General features: G+C 42.0%; 1 protein-coding gene across 4 annotated transcripts in view; it reads left to right on the top strand.

Annotated features, from left to right (window-relative positions):
* The window catches only part of ITPK1 (inositol-tetrakisphosphate 1-kinase), a 139,007-nt gene that overhangs the window by 44,476 nt on the left and 71,821 nt on the right, over positions 1–22,710 (top strand). Inside the window, exon 4 of one of the 4 annotated variants that reach the window (XM_085582301.1) lies at positions 14,943–14,995. The exons of the other annotated variants lie outside the window; for them this stretch is intronic. Within the exon in view, the coding sequence (XP_085438427.1) occupies positions 14,943–14,995 (53 nt within the window). The remainder of the gene's footprint in view (positions 1–14,942; positions 14,996–22,710) is intronic. 4 annotated transcript variants of the gene reach the window in all.

Here is a 22,710-nt window from a genome sequence, read left to right as displayed (position 1 = left end):
CACTAGGACAGGCACAAGTGTGCCTTGCCACTGGGGTGTGGTTGTGGCACATCCTGGGCTGTAAGCTATGGTGCCAGCTCTTAGCTGGAGGTGGCAGCCTCTGTGTTTCAACACTTGCTGCTGCATCCTGCAGCTAACCTCAGAGAGGAGTCCTGCCTCCTGGACTGCTGCTGAATGCTGAATTACAGCCTGACTCCAGTTGTAATCTTCTGAAAGACAAACATGGCAGAACTAAAGCTGCCAACACAAATTTTTTTGTAAGTTCCTTTAGATTTTGAAACGTGATTTTCTTTTATAATGGCATAGAAGGTGTAGTGGGAACCTGAAATTTGTAGTACTACAATGGAACTGAGGCGCTCCAGTAAGGGGAAATAATGATTAAAAGATTTTACTAGGTATCAAATTAGCTTCATAGTTAGCAAAAACTGTTTAAAATAATGGTTTTATTATTTTCACAAAGATAAGTATTCCATCAGGTCAGTTAGGATGGAGGTCATGGTGAGGAGAAGTTCTGTAGCTTGGGTCATAGGACAAGTAAGATGACTGACCGTACTGGTCCTTCTTATATCTGAAGTCTGAGGTGAGTTGCTAAGTAATGAGCCTGCTTTTCAAAGGTGCTGAACAGCTGCTGTTAAGGTTAATGCAAAAAAACCAAGTGCTCTGGTTTTTTAGCTGTCTCCTTGGGGTGTAAATAAGAATGCAGCAGCCCACTCTGCAGAGACATGTGTGAGAATCTCATCCCATCTGTCCACCCGTCCTACAAAGAATCTCAGCTAAAACTTTTTTTCTGAATGAATTCCATTATAGAATGCTGGCAGATTTTCTGACCATCTTTACTGTTAAACTATTTTTATTTGTGTTGTTCTAGACCTTTTCTATTACTTAATGATGCAAATCTGCACAAGTGACTGTATTTTTGGGGCACGGGAAGGCAGAGTCTCTCAGTCTGTTTGCTGAAGCTAATCTATTGGTGTCCTTCCCTCTGTGAACATTCCTAGAAATGGCTGTACTTTTTTGGCCATATTTGAGGGACTTTTCTAACCTCAGAGCAAAATATAATACAATGCAATAGCCTGTGTTATGCTTTACAAAGTAGCATGATTTTGCTATTTGTGTTTTTCATGGCTCTATTTTAAAAACCATACTGCATGGTGAATCTGCTATAGAATTTGGCTCTGTGATCTTTGTGGGTCCCTTCTAATGCAGGATATTCTGTGTTATCATGATACTTATTGGCAGTTCAGTGGAAGAAAACTAAAATTACAAGCATTTAATGTTTCAGTGATTACACTTTTATTCCTTTGCAGTTAATGAAATACCACCATATGCAGGGGTACATGCATACTCCATAGGCGTGCTAGGAATGTGGTAGGGAAAGAAGGCTTGTAATACTAATTTCAAGATAAAGACTTCTTTTTAAAATTAGATAATTTCAGTATTCTGTGAGGGATTTTGGTTCTGTGGGAACTGGTCAAATATAGCAGACATAAATATAGAAGGCAAGTAGCAAGGCAACTTGGAGAACCTCTGCCCTATAATATAAAAAAAAACCCAAAAAACAAACACACCAACAGCTTATTGCTGCATTTTTAGTGTGCCTTTTTGAGAGAGTGAAGGGGTGAGGGTGTGAGAGGCTGCTCTCTTCAATAATGTAGAGACTTCATAAAAACCTTTTCTGTAGTCTGGTACATCCTGTGGTCCAAGGAGGTGGCTCTGGGCAGGACCTATGGGAGTGCTCCTGTGGTATAGCTGGGAAAGTGAGAGATGCAGGAGTAACCTTTGCAGGTAACATCTTTTCCACCTGGACTGGGTTATCTACTAAAGAGCATGAAATATGTAGTAATGTTGCTAATCTGGACCAAAGTTAATCTCAGTGTATCCTCCTTTCCTAGTTTTCCTAGGAAGATTCATGCTAGCACAAGTGTGGGCTTGTGACTCAGCCACGCCTGCCATTCCATTTTAAAATACCATGTATTTTAGATGAGCAGTCCCAGACCTGTTTTTGAAGATACCACCCATTTTCTCCAGAACTCGGGACAGCCTTCGGATTCTGAAATAGCAGACTAATGTAATAAGCTTGAAATGTCTAAAAAAAGGAAAAATGGCAAAAGAAAAGTTTTATTACCAAGAAAATGAAGGTCAACCTTCCTGCAAGCACAGGATGAAGAGGGAAAACTTTATACTCCTGGTAAAAGTAATCCCCTTGCTGTTGCTTCCTAAAGAAAATACAACCAAATTTAAAAAAAACCCAACAGAGTAAGTGAAATAAATTGTTACTCTATTGGTGTCACCATTATAGTGGGTAGTTAGCTTATGTCTAACTGCCTTGTGTCATTCTGAGATATAAATATAAGTGATAAAATTCACTTTACTGAAAGTACTGGGAATTAATTGCTCTTAGGTCTTAGTTTTTTCTCATCATGTTTCCCATAGAAAGAGACAGCTTGAAAGGGACCCATTTTTCTTGAGCTATTTTTATTACTTAAAAGTTACTTGAAGCACTTATTTGAGGCATTTATTTTCAGCAGAGAAGAAAACAGCTGAATTCTTCTGTGTATAGTCTTTCTTTCTGCTGCAAGGTAAATTCTGCTGCAAAGCCCACTGCCATGGTGGTAATTCCAGTGCCTTGCCCTCCACAGTACCAGCTGTGTGAACCTATGTTCTGTTGGTTTTAATGATAAAATCAGTTCCTGCTATATATTGCCAGCATAAATTCAGTGGTATTTAGCATGTTTCAGCTACTTGTCCATTTTGCTTTTTTCTACAGGCAATAAAATATTTAAAATTGAAATTGCCACTGTTAGCAGGAAAACCAAAGGTGAGACTGCCCCCAGCATAGTACTCATTACCAGTGCATCCTGGAGATGAGTTGGCTACTTTTTTTTGTGCTTTCTGGGATCACCCTGGGTTTTAGAGTGCATAAAGGGAGGAAGGGGAAGAAAGATGATAGATTGCAGTGAGAAAGGATGACAAGCCTTGAAGTCTTATTGTCAGTTACTCATGGCAGTAATAAATATGACATGACATCCTTTTTGTGACTTGCCTTTGTCTCTTAGAGCATCTACGAGATGTAGATACTCAGTGTTGAAACACCTGAGTCAGGATGTGCTATGGAAGTGCATGTTCTGTAATCCTTGCTCCCTGGCTTCTGCTGAGCCCAGGTTGACCCTGAAAGCTCTTATCAGACAGTAAATAAAATCAGTTTTGTTTGCAAAGGGAGTTTCCTAATTGCACTGGTAACTTGTTTGGTGTTGAAGTGCATATACTGGAGAGACTATGAACTTGCCAGATATTGAAAATGTCACTTCTGTAAGTTTCTTGGAGAAGAGAGAGACTGATGTCCCTTTGTCAGATGAGCTGGACTTTTAAAAATGTTGGGTGTTGATAGTGCAAGGAAGTGCCTGGAACCACAGAGCACATTGCAGCACACAACACTTCCCAAAATACACTTACATTGGTACGTCTCTGCAAATAGCTGCAGGTCACAGCTATTAAACCTGCGGTTACTCAGCCCTGCTGCTGCAGGATAGTTAATAGACTGAACTGTAGCTATGATAGGTCTTTTTGTATTGCTAGTGGTAATCAGATATACTGGTGTCTGTTGCATTGTGAACACACAGAGCTGAGCTGTGTAAGAGCTTGTTATACCTCAGAATAGATTTATTTGGAAAGCTCTAGTTAAAGCTTTTATGACACATGTCTATAGTAAGCAATATATGAATATTCAGGACACTAACCCTGCAAGCCTGCCTCGGTTGAGGATGTAGCAAATGTCTGCAGTAATTTTCAAATGCCGGAGGTAATTTTGTTTGCCTTAGTTTCACATTTTGCAGGCTGGAGGGTCCTGAGCTGAGGCACTGCAGGGATCGAAGCTGGGTGGGCTGTGGTCACAGAACTGGTGCTGCCTTAGGGAAAGAGACAGGTCCATTCCCCCTGCACGATGATGGTGTCATGCTGTGCTGGGAGCAAAAGTGCTGTGACAAAGAAAGGATTTAATTCTAGAAAGTTCCCTGTAAAGCTTTCCTGGTTGGCTGAATTAGGTAGGGGGGCTTTGGATATGTGGAAATAGCTCTGCGGTTTGCCTGAAGTGAAGAATTGCTGCTGATGTTTTGTCTGTTGTTTGGTGTAAGTTTTTCATAAAGCTTCAACCGATTGGACTCTCACCAGTTCACATGGGAGATTGCTCCATGGTCTAACATGTTTGTGTGCCAGCAAATCTTCCTGGTAATCAGCCCATACATTTCCTTCTTGTCACCCTAGCAGTCCTGGTTAACTCATTTTGTATGGTGCTCATATTAAGTGCTATCTCTCTTCTAGGGTAAAGCACCTTTCATATGCTGAAGCTCTTGTACCTTACCACATGTTTGTCATGGCTGAAAGTAGGGTTGCTCCAGAGCTACTTGGCTTCAGCAGTTTATGAGCTGTGAATCCACACCCTTTCTCTTGTGGTAACTTGTTTGCTTGGATGTAACCTAAGAATTTCAAACTAACTGCCTAGGAAATTTAGGTGCCTAAAGGTCACATTGTGACCTGGAAACCTGAATCCTTATGTTCTCTTGCCCGGCTTATCTATGTTTCACCTTCTTAGTGGAAATCAAACTCTTTTGCCTGTTGTTGTTTTTGGTGGTTTTTTTTTTTTTTTTTTTGCTGGTCACAATGTTTCTTCCAGCATTGTAGTGCTCTTTTCCCTGTCAGCTTTGAAAAGTGCAGGAAAGAAATTGTCTCCATTCCATGCATTTTGCAAAGATATCATATCATAACACACTTAATGGTGTTTTGGAAAAGACTGTGGTTTACTATATGTAAAGCTTGATGTCATACAGTTGGAGTTTGTTCTCCTTTTTCTCCCTCCCTCCCATTTGCACTAGAGAAAACTCTCCCAGTTTAGGTCCCACACCCTGCAGCAGAAAGGTTTCCCGTATTGCTGGTCTGGTTCTTTCTGCGTTGTATTACCACAAAGGTAATTCCGAGGCACCTACACTTCTGCTTTCACTCAGTATATTCATATTGAGGCAGCCATGTGGAGAATGAACTTGAGTAAGAAATGCAGTGGTGTTTATTATATCACAGACCAACGTAGCATTGCAAGGAATCATCTGTTTTGATCCCAGTCTTATACCTTTCCCCAAAAGGTGATTTTGATGTGGAACAGGCTTTCAGGTAATATTATAACTTTAATTTTAAAGCACATTTTGCCAGTAAATAAATAAATAAATGAGTACATAAATACCAACTGGTTACTGGTTTTCTGCTTCCCTTCCCTGCTATATTATTAAACCCTTGAGAAATTTTCTGCCACTCAGAAGTTTCCATTGTGCTGTGTATAACAATCCTCCAAAATCTCAGGAGTGCTTCAAAGAGTTCCCACTCATTCCTAGGAAAGTACTATACTTTCACAAAATTTTCCTTGGTTCAAGGTCTACCTTTGCCAGGGTTTCCTAGCAGTATTTCAGGCTGATTCAGGTGAAGCCTTTTGCATGTTGATTCATTTTTATAATCAAGTGAATCTGGCAAAACTATGTTGGCATTTTTTGCTTATTTTTAATTTTCCTGCTTCTCCTAAAGGAACAGTTAGTCCTTGCTGAAAAGGTTCTCAAAGAGCATTCATCTAACTTGTCATTTCTTATTCTTATGTATTACACTGCTCCTGGGAGTAATCCTCCAGTTGTAGCATGGTGCTATTTATCCCCCCCAGTGGCATCCCCAGCTGCTGCTTGCCTCTGGCAAAGAAGACAAATGGTTATTGTGTACTGGAGCCGTGCCAGGTCTTCTGTGTCTCCACTTGGTCAGTATTGTTGTGTTTTATTTTGGAGCTAGCAGCGTTTGAATAATACTGGTTTATTTTGAGCCGTTCCTTCTCCATCTCCCCACACTTCCCTCCTCCTCATTAATTTTTTGTTTAGACACCGGGCTTAGTAAAGGGAGACAGCCCAGCCTGATGAGCTCCTTCGTAACCTGAGAAAATACACTTTGAGCTTGAGGTCTTATAATAATGGTGAAGAAAATGTTTTGATTTTGTACAAATTATGCAGATGATTGTTGTCTTTTGTTAAATTGTCTGGCTCAAAAGAGAACTGTTACCAATTTTGAGTAAATTGTTACACTCAAACATCACTGAGAAGAATGTGAATAAACAACTCAGCCACACTTTTATATATGCCTATCAATATTTGTTTCAGAGTAAAAACACCCTCATCAAAATCAATTATCTGTTTTTGTTGTCTACCCTTTAACCTGTGTCTGCAGTGCTCATTTTTTTTTTTTGAGGATTTAAACAAAATTTCTCTCTGTTACTGCTCTGAATAGCAGGTGGCTTCACAAGATTGATCCTCTGCTGAAGGCTGGTTATCCCACACACATACTTGTATAACTCCCTTTGAAAAGCCTGAAGGGCTTCATAGAATTGTAGAATGGTTTGGGTTGGAAGGGACCTTGAAGATGATCTTGCTCCAGCCCCCCTGCCATGGGCAGGGACAGCATCCACTAAACCAGGTTGCTCAAAGCTCCATCCAACCTGGCCTTGAGCACCTCCAGGGATGGGACATCCATAACTTCACTGGGCAACCTCTTCAGTGCCTCAGCACCCTCACAGTGAAAAATTCCTTCCTAACATCTAATCTAAACCTTCTCTCTTTCAGTTTGAAGCCATTCCCTTTTGTCCTATCACTCCATGTTTGTATAAGAAGTCCCTCTCTATCTCCCTTGTAGCATCCCTTTATGTTCTGGAAGGCTGCATGAGTAGCTCTCATTTAAGGTGAGCATGTTCCTGTGTTCTCTTCAGCCAGGCCTCACTTAGCAGTCATACCCATAAGTAATGACATGGCCTAGCTAAGAGTGATTAGCAGACTGTCCACTAATTTTCTCAGGGAATTGGGAATATATCTTGGTCATCTTCTTATCTGTACATTAGGGAAATTGTTTCTGTGCCAGTGTTGAAAAGGGCATGTTCTGTTAGCATATTTTAAATAATTCTTGAAGGATGTGAAAAGCTTGGAACAGCTGAAATCAGTAAAGAAAACAAATGGAATAGGGTGAAAAATGTAATGTCAAAACTCCAAGATCCACTGATAGTGAAATGACTTTCCTTCTTTTAAATTGCATGGCTGAAAATGTCACATTACATTAGTATGTTAAATGTAGCTACAACTTTTCTTTTTCCATGTTTTTATCTTAAAATGATATCTGCTTATGTGTGTGTAGAGAAGGGAAAGGGATTTTAAAAAAGCCTTGGACATTCACCTGAACAACAGAAATGTCTGATCTGTGTCTGCCAGATGTTCTGAAATGTATTATTCACTTCGAATTTTAACCTTATCACATGATTTTAAATCTGAGTTTTGCAGTAGCTTGAACTCAAATTTCAAAGGTACTTTGTAAACCAGTATCTTGGTTTACCCAGGTGGTGGGTTGACCCCAGGAGGCAGCTAAGACCCCAGCCAGTCCCTGCACAGGTGGGCTCAGATCTCCCAGGTGTGTCCCCTCCCAGCCTCTTGCCCACCTCTATCCACAGGCTGCAGGGGCAGCTTCAGAAGCAGAGGTGACCTGAGCAGTGTGCAAGCCCTGTTCAGCAATAACTGCAGCATTGGGTGTGTCATCAACACTGGTTTTGTCACCAGTTGAAAACACAGGCTGCTGCTGAGAAGAAAATGAATTCTATCCCTGCCAAACCCAGCACAACCAGTGACTGTCCTAAAGAGTATTGTTCAGAGATCAGTTCTTGCTCTCTTGCAAAAGAAGGAATATTTGGTAGCTTTAGGAACTTTGACTAACTTTTTCACAGAGAAGCAGCTCCAGAGCCTTCAGCATGCCTTGGGAGCTGGTCAAAGCTTACAGTATTGCCCTGAAGTTGGGAAGTAGTAATAGACTCTGCTCCTGGCTAGTTGCACAAGTAGATTAAAGAAGCTGTGCTAAACACAGTGCTTTATCAAGCTACAGGATCCTTGACTTCAGCTGGTGTTGCAGAGACCTGAAAAGCTCAACAAGTTGAGGTAGGGTAGAAGAACCTGGGTGTCAGTTCTGTTCTTGTAAGGCTCACAGCTGCTGTAGGTTCATAAGCATGTCTCTGATGTCCTGATCCAGTTTCTAAAGACATAATAAAATAGGCTAATGATAAAAATGCACGATGGAGGAAATAACTTGAAGGGGCTGAAGTGACCTCCTGGATGGTGAACTTCCAGGTGAGAGTGCAACAGGCACTCCGGTGCTACTAAATATTAAGGTAATGATGGTAGTAAAGCAACAGAAACCAGGCCTTCTTAAGGTGAGCCTGATGCCTTGGAGGACAGTTTATTGTATTTTAGTTAAAACATTGCAGTTCCAGCTATAATCTTTGTATTTTTCTTCTGAAAAGCTGCTGTGAAGAATTAAAAATCCTTGAATGTCAGTGCTGATGTGCATAACCCAGGGCCTACAACCAGGCCCAAACTGGTCCCACAGCTGTGGGTCAGTAGGAAGCTGCATGAAGAACATCTCTGTTTTGCAATCTCTGTGTTTTTCTGAGGACTTGGCTTGGAGTTTAGCACTTCAGGGCATGCATGGAGATCTTGCAGTGCTTGCTGTTTGCCAACAGTTGAGCTTCCAGTGCAGTGTAGTTCTGTATGCATAAGACACTGCATATGGCTGCAGTTGTGCAGGAGGCACCTGGAAGGTTTATCTCTGGTTTTACATAAAAATGTAAAAGCCTTTCCCCACCTCGCCTCCTCAACACCCTGCCTCTTGTTCCCACGCAAATAAGAAGTAATGGTAAGGTGGCATGAGAAGCTTTCTGATTCATGCTCTCCAATATTCCCTGCTCCAGCTCAGACAAGTTGATTATTTCCTCCTGCCAGCAGATGTAGATAGGAACAGTTGGAGCTGTGATAACTTTATCTTTAGTAGAGGCCAGCTGGGTCACACACCTTCTCTTTCCTGTCTGTAACCAGCAGCAAGGGATGGCCCTGTGGGCTGCTGGCAGGGACTGGTGGCCTGACTGAGCTGACAGGAACTGGCTGGAGAGGAGGGAGATGCCAGTTCAGCAGTCATCTTCAGCTGCCAGGGATGGAGGGAAATAAAGGAGGCTTGTGGAGAGATGCAAAGTGGAGAGGGAAGTCACAGTCAGAAACACTTTTTAATGTCCCTGGTGAGAATAGGGAACTGGACAGCTCTGGATCACCTGCCTTCTGCTGGGAGTCCACTGCTGAAGGCATCTGTACTCACATTGCAACACAGCTTAAAGAAAGCAGCCTTTGAAAATTGCCTTACCAGCTCCTGCTGGGAAATAGTTTTTTCACTCTGCTGTGATGTACAGGGTGAACTTAATCTTCAGGAACTTTCTTTGCCAGTTGTCTGAGGTTTTTAAGTCAGCTTTTCAGTTCCAGTGGGTTGAGCAAGTACAATAAGTCAGGTGATGCAAAGAGGGAAATTTTGGTTCTGTTTTCAGCATGGTCCATTAAAAGCCTCATTAAATAGAAGTTTTCCCTGAAGTTATGTGAAGATGATTCTTACGTGACTAATGCCATAAATTAAAATGGAAAGTTTGTTCACATCTTTTGTTTTCAATAAGGAAAGGGGGTTTAATTTGGAAATACAGATTTATCCTGAAAGTTTTAAGTGTGCTTGTGCCCAAGAGGTTTAAAGATATTTTGCTTAGGCTAAGTAAGAGCAAAGAGTAAACACTCAGGAAGTGTGTGGAAGGGGTTTTGTCAGCAAGCAAGCCCTTTTTGCCACATGGATGTGAAAACTTCTGGGTATAAAAGCCATGCCAGCCATGATAGGCGATTTTAGTTTTTCCTGCTTAAAGAACTTGAAACTGGTTACGGTGAAGTGCTTGGCTCCCAGGTGGAACAGGCAAAGGAAGGAGTTCGTGTTCATGTCATAGTTTTAAGGACTAATGTCAGAGAGTACTTCTGATTATCAAGTGATGTCACTGAAACGCAATGTAGTGGTTTCAATCTCCCTTTTCACCCTGAAATGTAGGGTTTCAAATACTCCTGTGGTGACAAATGACTATAGGGAAATGTGCAAATCTCAACATGAGTTCTTGGTTTCTGAAGATGGTTCAGAGTGGCAATCTAGTGGTCTCTTCTCTGCCATGTCCTAAGTGAAAGTTGACTACTTAGAAGCAGAGGGGAGGAAGAATATGTGTATGAGTATCTTCTCCAACAAGAGCTTTTGGAAAGGTGGGAATATATATGTAAAAGAAAATATATAAATGTGTTTACCATATATAAATGTGTATATTATGCTTACCTCTTTTTTTGTGAAAAACACTCTCAGTAGTCAAGGCTCTCAGTTCAGCTGAGATGCCTCTGTGCATATTGTTCTGCCCTTAGAATTTCAGAGTGTCCTTGCTCAAAGCTGTGAAGCTGTGTTTAGGTGCAATGTCACACCCACACCCTTGCTTCTCTAAATCTAGATGTGGTCAAGCTGGTAGATAGAGTCAAATAGACCTTGGGGGGAAAGGCAGAAGATTTCTGAGCATTTAGCTGTTTTAGAAGTGACTTTATGTCACTCCAGCAAAGCAGGAATTGGAAAAAGGGATTTGAAATCTAGCAGTGACAGAGCTGTGTATATGTTTATGGCAAGCTCTTCTGCAGTGGAAGCAGCAAAATGCAAGAAAATGCTAAGGCACTGGTTGGATTTTTGAAGTGGGCTGTGGAAGTTGGCTTTGTGGGTGAGTGAGAAGTAGGAGAGAATAAACTCAAGAATTTTGAAGATGAGTAAGGGAGGACTTCCCTCTGATCCAAAAGAAGGGTGATGTGGTGAGAAATACAAGGAATCTGGAAGGTCTGGATTGCAAGAAGAGAGTTTGAGAGAATTGACGATGACTTCTAAATAGCATATGGTGGTCATATGAGTTCACAGAGACTGGTCTAAGAGGGGAGCTCAAAGAGGTAGCTGGGACAGGAGCAAAAGCAGAGGTTGAGGTAGGAGCCAGAGGTAGAAGAGCAAAACTAGATTTATGAACTTGAGGTCCAGTTACAATGAAAAACACAGCTGAGGGGAGGAAGACCAGTGTCGAACTGAGGCTGCTGGGAATGTCTGCTGCAGCAGGGGTCTGGGGGCAGATGGGAGCTGGGACCAGCCCTCTCTGGCAGTTGACAGAATGGGTTTAGCCCAGGTGAAAGCAGGGGAGAAGTGATGCCATGGTGAAATTTGGAAAGAGTTTGGAGCTACCCTCATGCAAAAGATTGAAGACGGAAAGGGAACAAATGAAGCATCATCTGTGCTGATGCATGAGAAGCAGCAGAGGGCATCTTCACAGACAACAGAGTGAGAGTCAAGACAAGTGCCTTGAAGTCAGAGCTCAGGCAGAGAGTGTGTACAAACATGGTTGAAAACTAGGTTATAGCATGAGACCTTCTAGGAGCATGTCTGGCACTCTCTGTTCTGTGGTTGTAAGCTACACAGAGACAGGCTTTTCACACTCTAGCTGTGTCCTTGTATTTTAACTATTTTACTGTCTTCCCATCTTTGCCTGTTAAAATGAGCATGAATAGTGAAGATGGGATTTGGTGCCTGTGGAAGGCATACCAACATTTTCTTTGGATGTTTTACCTGTTGCTGTGACAGGAAGGAGTGTCAAGCCTTCCTGTAAACAGAGTTGAGTGAGGAATAAAAAATGCTATTTTAGTTGTTCTTTTTCTAACTCATTTAATTACTCCAGCATTCAATGTCTTCCCCAAACAGGAAGTAATTTCCCTGTTCAAACAGCAAAAAGGAAAAGAAAATTAGTAGCAAGAGGTGGCTTATGTCATTTTAAAGCCCCAACAGTCAGATGGTAGGCTTGTGAGACAAAATCTGAAATCGTTATTAACCAATCAAAATGAAGTTTTGACCTACTTCTTTGTCACTGATATTCCTGTTAATCAGCCCAGCCATCTCAGTGAGACAAGGTATCTGCAGGATCCTTGCAGAAGTCCAGCATAGCCTGGCTGCCTTGACAAGGGCAGAGTTCCTTCTCCCTCTCTAGGATGGCTTGTCAGTCAAGTGCATGAGGGAAGACACCAGAACCAGGGAGTGTGCCAGACCTGATTTAAAGGTCAGTGAAGTGCTGCTTTGTCTGCTTCTTCCTGAGGGATGTTTCTGATGTTCTTTTTTAAATCTTGCCTCTGTGCTGCTCACTTATTGCTCTGTTTATAAAGTGGAATGCAAGTTTGAATAATCTGAAACCTGAGATTCTTTTATTTGATCTCCAATGATGTACCTCCTAGTTCTTTTGTTCCTCTGAGAATATTTAGGGAACTCCAGCAACAAATGTGTTCTGGGTAGCAGATTTCAGTTAGTGCTGTACACCCCAGAATGCCCATTTATAGCATCAAATCAGTTACTATTCCAGTGCAGCAACAGTATTTATGATTAAGGTAGGCTATTTCTTGCCAGAAAGTGGTTAACACTCAAAGAATCTGCATTAGGCCAAATACTCCTATTCATAGTTTATAAGGATCTGTGGCCATGGAATGTGTGGAAGGGATTTTCTATGTTTTTGAGCCTGTAACTTAAAAATTTAGTTGAATTCTTAAGACTTTTTATAATTTTGTTTTTCTGCTTCTAGTCATGGATGCCTGAACTGGGTGAAGCTATTCAATAGGACTCTCAGTAGTGTCTTTTTCAGTAGTTTAACTCTTAAAAACCTCAGGTAAAATACCCTAATCCTGGAGAAATTGAGTCTATTTTTGTTATGTCATCATCATTTTAATTTTGTATTTACTCAGTGTTTTTCTATTTCTGATTCTCCCTTCTGCATGATACTGCTAAGTGGTGGAGCCAGTTACACTGTGTAGATATTGAGGTCTATCAGTAATCTACTTACTGTGCTAAGATTGCTAATGAAGATATTAAATAAAATAATCAGAAAACCAGTGCCTGAGGAATGCCACTAGCACAGCCTCTTTGGTTTGCCACTGCTGCTTTCAGTGTGCAAACCATTGTCATCTTCTTTTATGTAACCCTTCATTCACCTTCCTGTGCTTCTACAGGTCCTTTTCTTTTTCTAGTTCCACCTGCCTGTGTCTCAGCCACCTTCTGACTTCATTTTCTGCTCCTTTCTCAGATACCTTCTGGCAGTGCAGCACCAGTGAGGGATGATTGTAATCTCCACCTATGTCCTTCTTCCTCCATTTGAGAAATGATGAGCTGTTTCACCTTTGCAGCTATGTTCATTTCAGACCATTTCAAATGCCTTTAAATTCACCCTTGGAAAGATGGTTTCATCATGTTGTCTCACTGGGAGCAGTGGTTTCAAGCTGAAGTAATGCTTTGTAATTGAAAGGCAACTTCATTCTTCCATAAATAATACTTGCTGGAACAGAATGGATAAGGAGTGCTACAGTCTCTTCAATCTCTTGTGATTTCTGCTCATGCAGTATGGGGATATGATATAGGTCAGTCTAAGCATGGTCTTCTCTATGGTCTTATTTGTTTTTATTTTCCCTTTAGGCTAAGTCTTCTTTTGTGTTTCTTCCCTGTCTTATTCTAGTGTACTTCTCCCTTCTCTCCCTCCTCTATCATTTGCAGTTGCACAAGCATTGCTAGCTATCGAGTGGTCACGGGCAGTACCGTAAAAATGTGTTTGTTTGAAGGAGGATTTTTTTAAAGAGAAGTATGTTTCAATTCTGGTTTATTTTTGAGAAGGGATTAATTTAGGCAGGGGGTGAATAAAAATCATTAAAACATTCTACTCGGACAGCTATTGGTCCCTCCACATTCATTTAAATTTCCTAGTGCACAATAAAAAGAGCACATAAATTCAGCAAAGTGATGAGCAGGCTGGCTTAAATGTACTTTGGGTGCTACCTACATTTGCTTACAGCTTGGTGTCATCCAGAGTCTCTTGAGAAAGGGAAATGCACCTAGAAATACAGCTCTCTGGGGGCTAGTAGCTAACAGAAATGAAGAGGGTTCTGGCAGCCTGGCTGTGCCAGCTGGGAAGCTTTGTTGAAGGGAGAATTACAGCAGAGACACAGCAGAGACATTGGCAATTTCATGGGAAGTACAGCTGCACACACAGGAGCTCTGACTGCTCTTGATGTTTGACAGGTGCTGCTGAAGACTTATCCAAAAGCTGAGCGTGATCTGTGGGGTGTAAGTCCAGAGCTGAGCTTTGTCAGCCCTTAGGATAAAGGGTAGTAGCCAGGCTTTCTGGGGGATGTTTCTTATGTATCAGCTTTTCTACTTATCTAATCCCGTGATCAAAAGGAAGGAAGTTAGACAGTCCATGTTTGTGTGACTTCAAGAGAAACTTTCAGAATATGCTTCCTTCATCTTAACATTCTCTGCATCCAGTAGTTATTAAAAAAACAAAACAAACAAAAAAAACCAACAAAAAAACCCCTTTGTAGTACTGTAAGGTCTTGATGTTTTGATTCCATGTACAGTGGCATAATAAAGGTTGAAAACATTAGAGAAGTAAAGGTTGACCATTCTTGTGCCCCTTGCTCTGCTTACCTGGGCTGTACTGGCTGTAGTGCTATACTCTTTCTATATTCTAGATTAGCTGGAGGGTTCTCCATGGATAGTGTCTCCATTCCACTCCTCCTCTGCTGTCTACTCTCTTGTAGAGTTGATTGAGCTGTCAGTTCAATAACTTTGCTACAACTGACCCAGCTCGCTCAAAAGAACATTAAAATTCTGCCATGTAAACTAAAAAGAAGAAGGGTTTCTGGGTCTGATTTTCCCATTCCAAAAGCAAGCCAGAGATTTTGTGAACCATGTAGTAATTTTCCCTTACCTTCCACTACTGAGATTTCCTCTATAGCATTTTAATCTGGTGCACTGAGCATTGCCTTTTTGACAGTTCCAGGAAGTGAAGCAAGGCAGGTTATGCTCATTCTCCTGTGTTCTTGTTTTTCTATGATTTGCTTTCATTCTTTGGGGCACTAATCCTCCCATGTCACACATTTTCTGTTAAACTTTTCTCCTCTGCTAATCTGTGGATTTGTTCTGCTGCCCTTCTTAATCCACAGGAGCCTTGGTGACCTCAGGAGACACCCTTGGCAAGAGGCTTTTCTGGATTTGGGTAACATTGATTATTTCTTCTGCATTGCTGAAAATCAGCAATTGTCTTTCAAACCATCCCTGAGTAAGACTGAGCTGCTTAACCACTTGCCTACAAAAACCTGCTCACTGCAGTCCAATCCTAGTGGGACTTGAGCTCTCAGTTTAATATCATGCTCAGAAACAGCCATTCCCACATCTTGGCAAGTTCTGGAAAGAACTTTCTGCAACTGCCAAGGTATGGTACAGGATATAAACCAAGCTGTTAAACTTTAATTGCTAGAATTTATTTGTGTGTGTGTGTGTTGGGGTCTAAGTCTAAAACAACGTTCTAGTTACAATGTTCCATTCCTGGGTAAAGTAGAAAGGCTGCAAATGGTTTCTGTGAAGAACTTTAGCCGTAGCCCAAACATGGGATTTCTTGTGCTTTTAAAGAAGAGAAGGGGCAAAACTTAGTGCTAACAGGAGGATGATACTGAGTGGAAATGTATCACTGACCCTATATACCAGGGTCAGAGGAGTAAGGAGGGAAATCAGGGGAGCAGTGGGAGAGGTTTGAGTAACTGGGATGCAGTAACTTATCCCAGTGTTACTGCGCAGGCAAGAGCAGTGCTGGCTCACTCTTTACTTTTGTGGGAGGGGGCAGAGGAGGCTGTGGGGAGGTAATGCTCACCAAGGTCCTGGGGGATTGCATTACTTGGGGACAAGCCTTGAATGGACAAGAACTAGTCAGTTTGTGTAGTAGATGGAGAAGTGATCCATAAATGGATCTATGTGTTAGTTTATGTAATGTAAAAACCCCCATGAGCTTCCTTTATCTTCATGTTCTCCAGAATACAGCTAGAAGTGAGAACTTCCCAGGTGTTTCAGACATCATACCAAGCTTCCAGGGGAGCAGCTGTGTGCAACTCCTGAAAATGTGCAGCTCTCACATACTCTCTGGCAACTTGTGCCCAGCAGAATGCAAAGTAAACACAAGAATGCAAGAAAAAAACAAAGAAACCATCTGTTAAACTCAGAATATTCTCTGGTGCTAAAAGTTTCAGTACTTGGGAAGATGGAAACCCAGCTTCACAGACTATGTTATGCTGCTCCTCAGCTTTAGGCATGTCTTGATGCCTGGGATGTCACGAGATTTGCCTGAGAGTCTACATGATGTATCACAGTGTGGGACACGCTTTCCTTCTCCTTTGGTGGTTCTGTTAAACTAAGGCGGGCAGAACAACAGCAGATAACCCCTGGTGTCCTGCAGTGGTAGAGGGGTAAGCACCTGGGTCAGTCTTCAACTTCCGTGATTTCAAAACGACCAGGAGGAAGGTGTAGGGTATTTCCAAGGTTTCCTTCCTGCCCGCGGTGTTAGCGGTGCTGCTGCGGTGCCCTCTCTGTTGTCAGTGTCAGGGGGAGGTCTGTCACCACAGCGGATTTCCTTTCTCAGATTGCTGCTGCTGCAACAGGATGTGCAGCTTAATGCAGTGCTGGGCAAGGCGGGTGTGGAGAGCCAAACCGGCACCTCTTGGGTACTTTCTGTTCTTTCTTTACAGCCTTTGATGGTCAGGTCCCCTGTGCGCTTTGCAATGGGACAGAGCTGGTGTTTGTTGCCTGGGGGAGTTCATGTATCCTTTGTTTGCAGCAGCAAGTGCTGAATGCTTTTGCATTATCTGGATGTGATGAAAGCCCAGATAACTTTTTTCCTCAGAGGAGGATGAGGAGAAAAATCTCCTAAATATACAAATACTTACTTAGGTACAATACATGGGTATTTTAGGAACTACAGGAGCCTGTACACCACTGAAAATGCCAGGTAGCATAATGTCTATCCTCGTGAGGAAATCTGTAGTGATATATATACTTTTTTACCTTCCATGCTTTGGCAGGGAGTCATTTGTGTCAGTTTTGTGCTGCACAGACCTGACAGCTGCTTTTTTGAGTGTGTAGTCCCTGAAGGCACAGGACAGGAGTGGACTGATTCTGAGGGATTTTATTCTTATGGATTTCCCTTTGTTTGTCCCAAGAACAGTCAGGCTTCTGTGCCATTCTGTTCTGTTGCTGTGCACAAGTAGGTATTGCAAGTATGGCTGGACATGCACAACTATTTTCCTGATTTCTTTAAGGAAATTTTCCTACTTTCTTTCAAAAGCAAGCACATTCTCACCTGTAATTAGAATAAGCATCTCTATTTCTGTTTACTTTTTACAGTAGGGTGAAACAGTGAACTTGATAGTATTGGTTTTTGCTGCTTCCATTCCCTCTCTAAAGCACTTAAGATATTTTTAGATGTTTTCTTTGAGCTTTTTGGGAGAGAACAGTGTCCACCAAAAGATCAGCTGTCAGGGTTCAGCTTTGTGAAGACTTGGCTTTGTCATCTGGAGAGTGTGACTTTTTTTCATTATGATTTGCTCATTATTGATGCACAGCACAGGTGAACCCTGGGGTTGGGGTTGAGAGAAGAATTTGAAAAACTTTATTTTACAAGCCTTTTGATAGAAATGTATGTGAAGAAAATACAGGGTAGAAAATAGCCCCAAGAGTTGAAGATGAGGGCTAAAATTCTGAAGGTTTTCATGCAGTGGAGTTTAAGAAGCTTAATTAAGATTGAAATAAACACCACATGTCTTGGGACCAATACAGTCTTAGTTGAGTATTTGAATAGCAGAATACAATAGATTTGTGTAGAAAATTCTGTATATTCAGAAGTAGTCAGGCTCAGGAAGTAAGGAGCAAAGACATCAGATCAGGCTGAAGTTGTATGTCTAGTTCACAGGGAGGAGAGTGGTTAGATTACCACTGTGACTGGTGAAATGTGTAGCAGAGTATTGACAGGTCCCTACCAGAAAGTTGAATTGATTCTTTCCCTTCTGTGGCATTTTATTAAGTTTTCTAGCACTTGAGTTATTGGCTGATGATTTGGTGCTACCTGCCTATTGAGAAGGCTTACATTTCTGATTTACCTTCTGCCTTCATTTACCTCCTTTGGCTGAAAGTTTCATGAACATTTTCTACCTGCAGCGTGACAGGCTGCTGTGAAGGGATGTGCACTCCTGTTCTAAGGCTGCACATCCTAGAACACTCCTGTCCTAGCAGCACATCAAATGAAAACATAGCAGGAACTGAGTGCAGCATCCTGGTGAGTGGAGTTTGTTAGTGGGTTGGAGAACAGGAGCAAAATGTTTGAAGATTAGCTGTATGGGTCCTTATTTTTAATGAAAATATAATAAGAGAAAAGTGAAGATAAATAGAAATGTAGACTCAACAATCCTCAGGGATATAGCAGTGGACATTACTCTCTGCTTCAGATAAAAGAACAGGTTGGTATTAAAACTTCATTTCATGTGAATGCTATTCCAAAAACTATTTTGGAATAAGAGCTTTAAAAAAAAAAATCAAAGTCAGAAATCCTAATCAGGCAGATTCTGAAATACAGCTGATTATACTATGGACTGGAAACACTGAATAAAACAAAAAATACACAACTATTTTTAATCTGTATTATAAATTATATTTCCTTTTCTTAAATCCAGCATTTGTAGTTGTTTGGCTTGGTTTTTTTCCCCTGAGTGAACAAATCCAGATTTTCTCCACTTGGACATAGTTTTATTTTTAAACACAGCTTCCATAAATGCATTTGTGTGGGATTGCAGTTGGGACCAGTGGAGAGCCATGGCACTCTGCCAGGCAGTCACCCTGTCCCTGCAATACAGATGGATTGCCAGGGTTCTGGAGAAAAACAACCCCAAAACTTTAAACAAATTGTGCTTAATGGAAATAAACATTTTTTGCCCTTCTCTATAATGATTTGGATAATGTGCTGGCTGTGTGTTTCTGGAGGACAGAGGAAGAGGGAAGGGGAGAGGAGGGCAGAGACAGCTCTGTGTGCCTGTAACTTGCTCTCCAGTGGATTCTCTGGGAAGGCTGTGGGAGAGCCTGTCATTTCTAAGCTTGGAGCGTTTTGTAACTTTCAGCCCATCCTTCTATTAAAAGGTGGGCAGGCTGGCTGCTGCCAGCTATGATAAGAGCATTTATCTACTGGTTGGTTTCTTCCATATATGGATTTGAAAGACCAGGAAAGGCATACAGAACCACATTTAGGTTGGAAAATACCCTTAAAATCAAGTTCAGTTGTTAACCCACCACTGCCAAGTCCACCAATTAACCAGATCCCCAAGTGCCACATTTACACATCTTTTAAACACCTCCAGGGATGGTGATTCCACCACTTCCTGGAGCAACTTCTTCTAATGATCTACTTCTTTCAGTGAAGCAATTTTTCTAAATATCCAATCTAAATATTCCCCGGTGCAATTTTAGGACATTTCCCCATGTCTTATTACTTGTTACCTCGGAGAAGAGACCAGCTCCCACCTGGTTACAGCTTCCTTTCAGGTGGTGTAGAGAGGTATATGGTCCCTCCTTAGCCTCCTTTCTCCAGGCTAAACACGCCCTCAGCCACTCCTCATCAGAACCATGTTCTGGAGCCTTCCCCAGATCTATTGCCCTTCTCTGGAAGTGTTCCAACACCTCAATGACTTTGTCATGAGGAGCCCAGAACTGAACACAGCATTCGAGGTGTGGCCTCAGCAGTGCTGAGTACAGGGGGACAATCCCTGCCCAGGTCCTGCTGGCCACACTATTGCTGACACAGGCCAGGTTTCCATTGGCCTTCTTGGCCACCTGGGCACAGCTGGCCCATGTTCAGCTGCTGTCAGATGGCACCTCCAGGTCCTTTTCCACCAGGCAGCTTTCCAGCCACCCTGCCCCCAGGCTGTCATGTTGTGTGGGGTTGGTGTGAATGACCCAGGTGCAGCACCTGACACCTGACCTTTGCTGGCCTCATGCAGTTAGTCTTGGCCCATGGATCCAGCCTGTCCAGATGCCCCTGCAGAGCCTTCCTGCCCTTCAGGAGATCAACACTCTGCCCAGCTTGGTTTGAATTGCAAACTGACTGAGGGTTCATTCGATGTCCTTGTCCAGATCATTGATAATGACACTGAACAGCACTGGCACCAGTACTGATCCCTGGTGAACACCAGGTGTGACCAGTTGCCCACTGGATTTAACTCCATTCACCACCACTCTCTGGGTCTGGCCATCCAGACAGTTTTTCACCCAGAGACAGTGCACCTGTCCATGTCAAATATATGCTTTGTATATTTATTGTGTACAGTGTTGGTGCTGTTTTCCATGTCATGCACCTGAGTTTTGCTGGGTTTTGGTGATAAGTGGCAATGCCATGAAACCAATACTTAGTTGAGATTGGCTTTTTAACATAAAGAAGGGCAAACAGAGTAGGCTGCAGGCTAAAGCCTACCTCAGAGAAGAAAAGGCACAATAGATATAGCTCTGGTTTTTCAAGCTGGTGCTGATAAATCTTTTCTCTCGCTTCTGTTGCTATGGTGTAGGTTCTTTGCAATAACAAACCTTTGGGTGACCATGTCAAATGCAGAGATCATTTGGAGAAAGAGATGCTGAAAGGGAAGGGAAATAGGAGGGCTCAAATTCCAGCTGAAGACAAACAGTGAATCAGTGTTTGTCTCAGCAGAGGGCCGTCAGAAATTTTGCACTTTTCTTTCACTGACTTCTTTTTGGGTCTAATACTCCACTTTGAAAAGGCTTCTTTTTACCTTCTCAAATCTTTTTCTTTCTCTACTTTTACTTTTTTTTTCTTAGTGCATAAAAGGAAGGTGGATCTCTTCCAAATTCCACACAGCCCAGGAATATTTGCTTTCTACAGCATGGCTCTAAACACAGAGAACTTATTCTTGCAAATTGTTTGATCCTCCAATCCACAAAATACTGGATCAAATTTTGAAGGTTTTTGTGGTTGAAATGTACCTGTTATCCTTTTTTAGGCAACAGAAGTGGTCACTAGACTTCCTTCCAGAGAAGCTGCTTTATCATGCTGTCATTTCTCACATTGCTTTACTGGTGAGGAGGAAGCAAAATAGTGTTAGGGGGGAGCCTTTACAATGCCTTCCAGTGTGCAAAGTACATGCATTTGGTTTTGTTCTCAAAATATACCTGTTGTGTTTAGCTGGCACAACTGTTGTGAAGAAGTTATCTTGCCCAGATGTCTTATGCTTGTGGAAAACACTGTGCTGGAAATTCCTAGATTTGCCTTGAAGGCTTATTTCTATTCTTGGGTCAAGGCTGAAAGGGAGGACTGTTTTCTTGTTTTATGAATGTTTCTGTGCAGATGGAGCTGAAAGTTCAGGAAGAATATAGAGGGGTAACCAATCTCAAGTGCTTACTTGCTCTTAACTGCTTTTCAAACTGCAAGTCCTGAAAATGGATTAATTCAGAATTTTGTACCTTGGCAACTGTGAGCTTTCTGACCTAGTTATATAGCCCCTTTGTTTTGCTGTTTCCTTCCAGATGTGATAGGCAGATGGAAAAAAATCAGAAGCAGCAGTATAGTAATCTGAGATTTCTTTTAAGGATATTAACTGATTTTTCTGGAACTTGGTTGAAGAAGTTAATTATCTCTTTCCGTGTTTTTAGCCAAGGTGCAATTCACTTCATTTTGCCTTCGTTTTGCAGACACTTAGGCGGTCCCCTAGCCTTTGCGCTGCACTACTTGTGAGAGTGAAAATATGTCAGGACAGTCAGACCTTCTGTGGACTGCCTCACCTGGCCACAGCTTAGCCAGCCATCCCTGAGCATCCACACCAAGTCTATCCTCCTGGCTTGTAGGAAGTGGCTGCCCACCTGTGAGCAGTGCCTCTGTTTGTCTCCTTGGAAGAGACACACACACACAGTGTTTTCCAGTTGTATTGGAATCTGCTTAAGAATTCAAAGGGCCCCAACCCATAACTGTTAGTAGGAGCATATAGTAATGGGCAAGCAAGGGTGGTCTCTGAGGGAGGAATTGGCAGTCTTTCAATTTGCTTTTGTGCCATAGGTACATTCAGTTATTCTGCTCAGGGAAGCCTGGCCCAGATAAGAGTGCCTACCCAAGAAAAGTAATTCAGCTCTGTGGATTGGATGGATTAGCAACTAGCAAATTAATATAAGGCTGATAGATCTGTGCTGGTTTCGTTTTATTGGTCTGATCCTGTCTTATATCTTTACCTTCTTTAAGGCACTCACTCCTAATTGAAAGCAGTGCCATTTCTGTAGGGTGAGAAACCTTAGTAGAACAAAACTCAAGCTAATGAGGCAGAAAACAGCATGAACAGCAGTCCAGTACTCCTCTCCTTCCTGTGCCTCTGGCACCCTTCTTCACCAGAGTTGAATAAAAAATAAAGTAGCAATAGAAAGGATCATGCAGGTAAAATCAGATGCTAACTTTAGTGAGCACACACCCATCTTTCCTCTCAAAGATGTTCCTGGTTTGGCATTTACAAGGTTAAGTTGTCTTTGATGCAGTAGGTCTCACAGCTGGGTGAATTGAATCTTACAGCTTTTGTGCTGTGAGCAGCCTGGTGTGTTGGCTACAGCATGAGCCAGCTCTGGCACTTACACTGGACTAAGGTTAAATCTGGTAAGTAGCTTCATGGGATCATCAAGTTCCGTGAGCATCTTAGGGGTCTGCAATACATCATCTTCATCAAAGCACACTTGGCATTAAATTTAGGCTAAGTTGCTTAGGGCTTTGCCCAGTCAGGTATTGAAAATCTTGATGAATGGAGATCCTACCACCTCTGTGGCACTTCTGTAACCAGACTGCCCTTGTGGTAGATTTTTTTTTTTTTTTGCCTGATTTAGTTAGAATCTCCATAGTTTTGATTTATATCCTGATAA

The sequence above is a fragment of the Lonchura striata genome, chromosome 5 (genome assembly GCF_050655825.1).
Source record: "Lonchura striata isolate lonStrDom1 chromosome 5, ASM5065582v1, whole genome shotgun sequence".
In the NCBI taxonomy this organism is placed as follows: Eukaryota; Metazoa; Chordata; class Aves; order Passeriformes; family Estrildidae; genus Lonchura; species Lonchura striata.
This window is presented reverse-complemented; position numbering and strand designations above follow the sequence as displayed.